The 8,592-nt window shown below is 47.1% G+C and overlaps 2 protein-coding genes across 3 annotated transcripts in view; one reads left to right on the forward strand and one right to left on the reverse strand.

Annotated features, from left to right (window-relative positions):
• Positions 1 to 3,474, reverse strand: part of LOC126536965 (leucine-rich repeat, immunoglobulin-like domain and transmembrane domain-containing protein 3) — a 294,777-nt gene extending 291,303 nt beyond the window's left edge. For both annotated transcript variants that reach the window (XM_055073630.2, XM_050184043.3), the window contains exon 1: positions 2,440 to 3,474. The gene's annotated coding sequence lies outside the window, so the exon portion shown is untranslated. The remainder of the gene's footprint in view (positions 1 to 2,439) is intronic.
• LOC140217226 (uncharacterized) overlaps positions 1 to 5,438 on the forward strand; it is a 32,058-nt gene extending 26,620 nt beyond the window's left edge. The window contains exon 5 of the mRNA XM_072287597.1: positions 5,353 to 5,438. Within this exon, the coding sequence (XP_072143698.1) occupies positions 5,353 to 5,438 (86 nt within the window). The remainder of the gene's footprint in view (positions 1 to 5,352) is intronic.
• The last annotated feature ends 3,154 nt before the right edge of the window (positions 5,439 to 8,592 follow it).

The raw sequence follows: 8,592 nt of genomic DNA on the forward strand, positions 1-8,592 counted from the left end.
TTTGGACCATCCATTACTCAAACAAAAACCAAGCCCTACCAATCCTTCATCTCGTGGTCAAAAAAAGAAACAGGCTTAGAAAATTGAAGCTGCAGATTTTCATTTCTATAGAACTGAAAATGCGAAATCGTCAGTATGATGCCTACATCGAAGTGCAGCGCTTTATTCATAGCGCACATAATGTACCCAACAGTTATTTCGTAAGGCGAGAGTCTGGTCAGTCATTCCGGATGGCGTTCAAAAAATTTGCAACCGGGGGCCATCGTATCGTGTGCGCTACGTGAACCAGAGGCAACCGCACGCCTATATTTGAACTGAAGAATGACTTCCGAATCGCGTGGACGTCGCCTTGAAAGCTCGCCGGGGTAGTTTGTTTAAGGAAGATTGTACGCGCGTAAATGGTCCTTCGGTCACCCTTTCGGTCCGTCACTCTCACCAGCTGAATTTTGAAGCACGCAAAAGACCAGTCGTGTTCTGCGTTTAATAGTAGTCAAGAGCAAAGCGCTCAATGCCAGAATGTATGCTGTGATGGGCGCAGCACAAACCTGTCTGAGCGTCGCTTACTAAGAAAATATGGAAATTTTGTTGCATTTTAACGTTTGTGGAAAGGTAATTCGTGGGAATAAATCCACGTGCATTTTCTTTACTTTTCATTGTACAATCATCGTATAACAGAACGTTGTGATTTAATTTACAAATTTAATTGCTGACACGTAGTAGACTTTCTTGTTATTATCGTGATTATATTGCGTTTTTCATATACGCAGTTATACCGTTAGTATTCTAGTGCACGTACCAATTCGCTGGAGCTCTGCCTAAGCACCTTAACAATTTTGCAGTATAGTGATTATGCAAAGAAGTGCTGCATTTGTGTATGTTCAAGTAAACTGGACACAAACTGATACTCTGAAAGTAGATTATTCAGAAAGGTCAAAGCCGGCCTACTTGCAATTCGTGGCTGATTTTCTACACTGCAGACGACCAGCAGACGCGCAAGAAAGCAGAAAACACCGCACCACTCACGTCGTCTGTTTCTCTGCTCATCCGTACATCGTCTGCACGGTAGACAATCCCCTTAGAAGAGTAAGCGTGTATACTACAGAAAAGCCGAGTCATCTTTTATTTTTATTCCTTTTCTCCATCGAATGCGCAAAAAAAGAAACAGCGAGTCGAGCGATGTTTTGCAACCGGTGAAAACAGCGCACCCGCAAGAATGACCCCGTCGGCGAGAAGTCGGCCCGGTGCTGCGCCTCCTTCTTGCTGCCGCGCGACGGCCTGGCGCTCTCGTCAAACAAGCGCATCCGTCTCCATCAAGGGACGACACCGCGAAATCGGCGCGCATATTCCCGGGCTCGCCCTCGTGCAGCCAGCGGGATCCAGGGCGAGTCCCCCTCTCGCACGCAGGCTGCAAATGCTTTGTGGCGAGACGAGCGACGATTACGCTGCAGACTCAGCGGGCGTCGTCCCGCCGCTTAACCTGTGCAGCCACGCCGTGCGGCCAACATTTCGGCGCTCGCCGGTGTGCTCATTAACTGGTCCGGCCGATTGGTCCCTAAAGGAGCATTCTAATGAGCCGCCCTATCAGCTAGTTTGCGGGGCCTTCGGTCGTAATCATCATTTATCATGGTTTCCCCTGTAAAGCTGTCTCTGCCACGCTGTTTCACTCGCGTTGAAGCCGCGCCACGCCGGACGCTGTCGGCGCGCTTCCGTGGAAGGAGCGAAGTGCGCGGGTTTCTCCTGCGTTAATTCTGAAATTCAGGAAGTTGGGACAGAGTAGGGGCGGGCTACCTCAACATACTAGCCAATAAAGAAAGTAATGCAAATATAAAGTGCACTTTCTTGTTTGGTTGCAGTCCTTTTAACAAGGCGAAGTGTCGTCGCATATATATATATATATATATATATATAGTTATGGCTGAGGAAATCACGCTGGTCCCGGTAGTAAAATGAAGAAGAAGAGTACGACGTCCGTTCACTAAGCACAGTATACTTGACTGACGTTTCGGCTGGTGGACCGGCCTTTGTCAAAGTCAAGACTAGACTTTGACTGTGTCAAGACCAGACTTTGACAAAGGCTGGTCCACCAGCCGAAACGTCAGTCAAATATACTGTGCTTGTTGAACGTACATCGTACTCCTCTTCTTCGTTATATATATATTTTTTTTTTCATTCGTGGATACCTGAGGTTATTTAACGTGCTTGCCGCAGGAACAAACCTTCCCTCGAAGAAGTCAACTATCCTAAAACCAAATTTTCTTCAAAACATCGCAAACAACGAATGACGGAATTTAAAATGTTTCTCGCCGTTTGTTATTCCGGCTTTCAGCTTCTGCCATCCCAACCGATGACTATTAGCTACCAAGACGACGACAACGCCGGTATGTTTCTCTCTTTTTTTTTTTTTCAGCGCAAGTGAACGAGCTTTACGAGATAACTCACCTGCAGGAGCCGATCCGGGAGACGGTGCACCCGGCGGCATAATTCGCCGCGGTTTCCAAAAGAGTTGTCCGCCCGGGTCTATCCGCAAATCAAAACGTTCGCGGCGACTTCGCAGATGGAGGTTTGTCACCCACAACCGCGCGACTACGCGCAGCACAGATGACGTCAAAAATCTTCGGAGCGTACGGAGGAGCGGCGCAGCAGTTCACCAACCACGCGTCCGTGCACGACACCGGCCCGACAGGCTCTGCTGCTGGGCCGAACGAGCGCGCCCGTAGGACGAACCGCGTGCTCTCCGCGCGCGCTCTCGCGGCGTCGACGAGAAGGAGCGCGCCGGCGAGGGGATTCATTTTTCCTCTTTTTTTCACCCGTCATCCTTCCTCCGTGCATCGGGGAAGGCTGTGCGCACACACGGCCTCGTGTGGTTTCGTGCTGGAGATTTCATTTCATACTCGGGGAGCTACGCTGGATTCGACCGAATTCGAAGGAGGACTGAGGTTTATGTTTAACAAATTTGCCAAGTTAAGTTCACCCTCTGAAACAGTGGTAGCCAATGGTACGCAGCCACTGCAAGTGCAGAGGCAAAGGTGCAGACTAGAATCTTTCTCCAGACGCTACAATACGAAATTGCCTCCAGATCCATAGCTACGCTTATTTTACCTTTAGCTAGCAAGCCCGCCTCACGCGTCCAAGAAAACGGACAACCTGACAGACCGACCCCGACCGACGGAACTATTTATTTATTTATTTATTCATTCATTCATTCATTCATTCATTCATTCATTCATTCATTCATTCATTCATTCATTCATTCATTCATTCATTTATTTTATTGTCCCAAAGCAACTCTGGGTTGCTATGATGGACGCCGTGGCAGAGGACTCCAGAATAATTTTGGCCACCTTGGTTGTGTAACGTGCACATGAATATAACTGCACGAGCGTTTTGTTGGCTATAAGTGCTTTATTTTCCCCCTGTATTACCCACCCTGCTTGAACCTCAACTCCGCCGTTTTCTTCGTTTTTTTTTGTACTTCTTTTTAGGGATTTCGCGGGGCTTTGTTAGGAAAGGTTGAATTTTGTTGAGCATTGGCCTCGTAGCGTTTCTTTAAAGCATCCAAGTGATTTACGTTCACAACTCACTTGCAATTTCTAAAGTATACATATGTCCCGAATATTGCTGACTACCGGCGCGTTCTCCACGTCTCGTTGAAGTTTTCTTAGTGTTTCCACGTAATTACGGAACTGCAGGTACTTCAACAGTCCGTCACACATGCTTACAGGGCACCAGATTTGCGAGAACGCTCAAACCGGATGTGCGTCTTGTTAACCGCCCTGCCTTTCCTCTCTTCTATTTCTCTCTCTCGCTCTATCTCTTTCTCTAACTCTTACTCTCAATTCTCGCGGCGCATATAGGCACATAGTGTTGAATTCCAAGTCGCAGCCTGTGCTAATTTTTGCGACATACACGGTCGTCCGTTAACTTAGACGCTCCATGCCATCGAAGAACCGAAATTCCAATTCTCTCGTAGAATTTATGTCCCGTAAACGTCTGTGGCGAACTGTACTATCTTTGTGTATATTCCTGTACTGTTTTCTGTGTCTTCCCGGGCTTGTGAGCGGAAATTTACATAATTTCGCAAGAGAGAGAGAGGGAGAGAGAGAGAGAATGCAGAAAAAGGCAGGGAGGTTAACCAGAGGTAGTTCCGGTTGGCTACCCTGCACGGGGAAAGGGTTAAGGGGTATAAAAAGAGAAACAGAGTGGAAGGGGGAGATAAAGAGAAAGAGAGACGAGCATGAACAAAGTGCGTACACTACAGAGCGGTAAGGGGCGGCATTCTTAAAGTCTATCGTGAAGCCCCGTAGACCGCAGGAACCTTAATAACGCGAGTAAGGCCTTCAACGCGGATGTTTTTTTTTTTTTTTTTTCGGAGCACTGGCCTAAAGCTTTGAGTTCTGATAGAGGACGATTGTTCAACTGGTCCAGTACTCTGCACATCACTTGTCTCTGAGCGCTATATCGCGGGCAGACTCATATAATATGTGCGAGCGTCTCATCGATGTTGCATGTGTCACACGTGGGGCTGTTGGCCATTCCAATGAGGAAAGCATATGAGTTCGTAAAGGCAACGCCTAGCCACAGACGGTATAGCATGGTCTGTATTGTTAAACTGTTAGAACACAAAGGGTGTTAACAACCTAGTGCCTTTTCTGTAATCTCGCAAATAGCTCCTTAAAAAAGTGGCAGAACACATATCCCTCCCGTCTGTCCATGTAAGCGAGGCTTTCTTAGTTTTGGAAAACGGTGCATCGAAACACAAATCAGGGCATGCACATTGCGCAGATCTTTTTATTTACAAATAACGATGCGTCCATGGTTGCGGATTCGTCATTTGTTTTCGTTTTGCTCCGCAGCTGCCTGGATCTTCCGACAGAGCGCCATCCACAGATCAGAGAAAGGATTTTCTGCAGTCGATTTTATATAGGCCTGATGACGTCAATTGCATCTTTCTGATTGGTTAATAGTTCAGAGAATCAGCTACATACATTCGCGATGCCATAGCGCAAGCCGACATAGATCGTCATATCACTCACGAACGACGTCCAAGGCTTCCCGAAAAGCTCTGTATGATTAGGGCCACAGGGACGCCTGTTACTGCTCAGGTTCCCTGGTGCTTCTCCGGCCTCCGTCTCTCCGTATCCGTATCTCAGAAAAGGTCTAGTGCTGCTACGATGGCCCCGATAGACTGTTACGCTAAGTTACCCACGCTGCTTGCCAAGTTGAACCAGTCGGCGATCCAGGGCGGCCCACGCGACCGTCCTCAACTATCGTGCACGTCATGAGTCTTAAGACGTACGTCACGACTGCCTCTGTTCCGTCCTGACAAGCTCCGGGTCGGTGCTCTCGCCCCAGGGGGCAGCGTGGCGAGACAGTCGAGCGAATGGTACTGTCGGTCGTACGACGACGACAGCGACGAAGGGGCCAGAGGCACGGGCTAGAGCCTCGCATCGGTCGCGGCTACCTATGGTTCTTGTAACCTGACAGTTAACTGTAAAAATGCACAATCCCCGTGGCAATGTTAACGCGACACTTCCAGCGAATGAACGGATCACGACAAGTCGGAGTATGTTTGATGCTATACCTGGATGATATTTGCACCACAGCATTCCCAGTGGGTCAATTTGGTTCTACATTCATAGATGATTCCACCCCCCCCCCCCCCATTTTTTTAAATTTTTATAACGTTTTCGAAACAGTCAAATTGTAGCAGCTCGTGATCACTGAACGAATTGGAGATAACAACTGCGTTTAAGGTAGCTTTAAAAGAAGCGACGAGCTCGTTCGAAGCGACGAAGGTTAGTAGAAATGCACGTGCTGCCCGTCATTACTACGGTGCCTTAACCGCCGTAGTGGCTGTGCACGTTGACAGTATAGCTACGGTAGTATAGCCGCAGATTTGATTTTGAAACTGTAGGCTAAGTTCCCATCGAGCGAAGTGATTGATTCAGCGATGTCATCTGACACTGACGCAATCGCCCGTACCCGCATCCTTCTCTCCTATGCCATCGTCCTCCTCACCCAGTGCTCTATTTGCTTCTTTCTCGCCTCATTTCACCCCCTTGCTCCTCTTCCAACATTTGCACAATTAGGTAGGATTCCGATCCTTTTAAGAAATCATTTGCACACTAGTTCACCCCCCTCGCCTCAACGCTCCTTCTTATCACTCTTTCTCCTGGCTGTTTTCACCGAGCGTTCTTGAATGATCAGTATAATACTGTCGCATTAAAAAGTAGGTAAGTAAGATATTTTAGGCAAGTCTCTTCCGCAATAAGAACATCGTTATCGTTCACCGTGTGAACATTGTCATAACCACGCGCCTATAATATTCATTTTTTTCGTCATTTTCGTGTCATCAATTATAGTTGCGTATTTCTATTTTTCTTCTTTTTCCCCCTTTTTCTTAGCATATATTAAACCATCTAGGGTCACTTTTCGCTATCTTGATTTTTTATCTGCCCTCTGAAAGTTCAATGCCTTGTCGCTGATTGTTGACGTCGTCTTCAAGTTAGCTTGCAAAAAGGACTAACCGTCGCCAACATGTATATACCGAAATTTCGAAGTTCATTTCCACTTCAATAAGTAAGACAGTTCTCATTTCCTCTTGGCTAATTATTGTCGCGTTGTATTGACGGTGAAAAACGACGCAGTGTGAGAACTGTGAGTTACAAATTTCACTCTTTATTGGGGGAACTTGTGCCCAGCAAAACAAGTAACACAAGCACAACAATAGGGGCGAGCAAGGTCGGCGATCGTCGAAAATTTTATCTGCGGGTCATGCGCGTCGGCTTTCATACATGACTCGTCGAACGTTCCAGCGTAATCGCTGGTGCCCGCGTGCCTTCCATAAAGTTTTACACAATTCGTTCCGCGCACACGATCTGATTACACAAGGTTCGGCGAGAACATACGCAACATATAGAATCAACGATAACATTCGAGTAAGCTCCAATCATGCAGGCGCGACTTACGCAGATCGACAACATTAATTTGTTAGCGGGTGAAATGGCGGTCCCGAAAAAAGGATAATTAAGTGCATGTGTCGAGGTCCCCCTCTTAAAGAACATCATCCCAATGCTGAAAAAACGAGGGAAAGACACTAGCATGAAGTAAAGAAAGATAACAAACAAAGAAACGAGGTCCGAGAGTTCGTAAGCGCGGGTAGAACTGCTCAAGGCGCAAAACACAGACCATTTCAGGCCCTGAACGGCGCCGCATGTGATTGCGAAATGCCGCCTGGCACGACCTCATAGTCCTGCGTGCCAATATGTTGGATGATCTTGTAGGGTCCGAAATAGCGTCGCAAAAGCTTCTCGCTAAGTCCTCGTCGGCATATTTGAGTCCAAACCCGAACACGGTCGCCGAGCTGGTACTCCACGTAGCGTCGCCAAAGATTGTAGCGCCGGCTGTCGGTCCTCTGCTTGTTCGTGATGAACAGGAGAGCGAGCTGTTGGGCTTATTCGGCACCCTGCATATAGGCCGCGACGCCAATATTCTCTTTGTCGGTGACGTGCGGCAGCATGGCGTCGAGAGTCCATCGTCGGTTTTCTTCCGTAAACCAGCTTGAACGTCGTCGTCTGCGTTGACCCATATCGGATGAATACAACAAGCAAGTTTCTCAAAGAAGTTTGTCCATCGACCAACTTCTTCCAGCCCCGTGTTCGACACTAGCTTGCCTACCTTCATCTAAGGGTCTATGTTTCATTGTCGGTCGTGACGGTCGATACATCCTCTTACGAGGAAATGACACGCCTCAGATAAGCGTTAATAAGTAAGTGCACATACATAGACCTCTTCGGTAACTAGTTTTTTTTTTTAAATCTAAAATGACCTTAGTTCCAAATGCAGGTTATCAGTTAAACTTATGTGTCGAAATTAGTAACATTGCTTTCTTCAAAAAACTTCCCTTACAAAAAAAAGAAATACCGGAGATTATGTGCTAGTGTCATAGTGAAACTAATTAAAGTATTGCTATTGACGTCTACGACAACGAAACTAAGGGTTTTCGGTTTAGGCACACTCGTTCGGTATGGACACCACCTATAAAGAGAAAAAAGCCGGTAAGGTAGGTTTCTCTCGACATAGCTTTTTTTTTAGAGGCTCTTTAGCAGGTGGTTCAGACGTGCGAGCATCAGACATAAGCAACGTCCTCACTTGCGGAAATAAGCGCGCGCAAGAGCGACGCGCTTATTTCGGCAGCGCTTGTGGTGCCGTCTTCTCGTATCGTGTCACGTCTTTGTTTTGCGTTGTTAACAACAGGATGGAAAACCAACAAGCCCAAGCTGCTATTCTAGAGAATTCTTGCCGCGGAAGCGTCTTTCGCGGGGCGCGTTTTTAAGCTCGCCGCCGCGCTTATATACGCGAGTGAGGACGGACCTATCAGCGTTGTCGCCTGTAAATTGAAAAGAATATGTAAAGCATGCTTCTCCACGCAAAGAGTTTTAATGCGAGTAGGCCAACTTCAAAAACCTCCCCTTTTTTTTTTTTTAGAGTTTTAAAGTGCAACTGAAGAACTTTTTTTTTAAAGTGAGCTTTCAGTGAATTATTAAAGTTTTTCACCCCCTGAATACGACAATCATAAATTAATACGACAGA

Source organism: Dermacentor andersoni, chromosome 4 (genome assembly GCF_023375885.2).
Source record: "Dermacentor andersoni chromosome 4, qqDerAnde1_hic_scaffold, whole genome shotgun sequence".
Lineage (NCBI taxonomy): Eukaryota > Metazoa > Arthropoda > Arachnida > Ixodida > Ixodidae > Dermacentor > Dermacentor andersoni.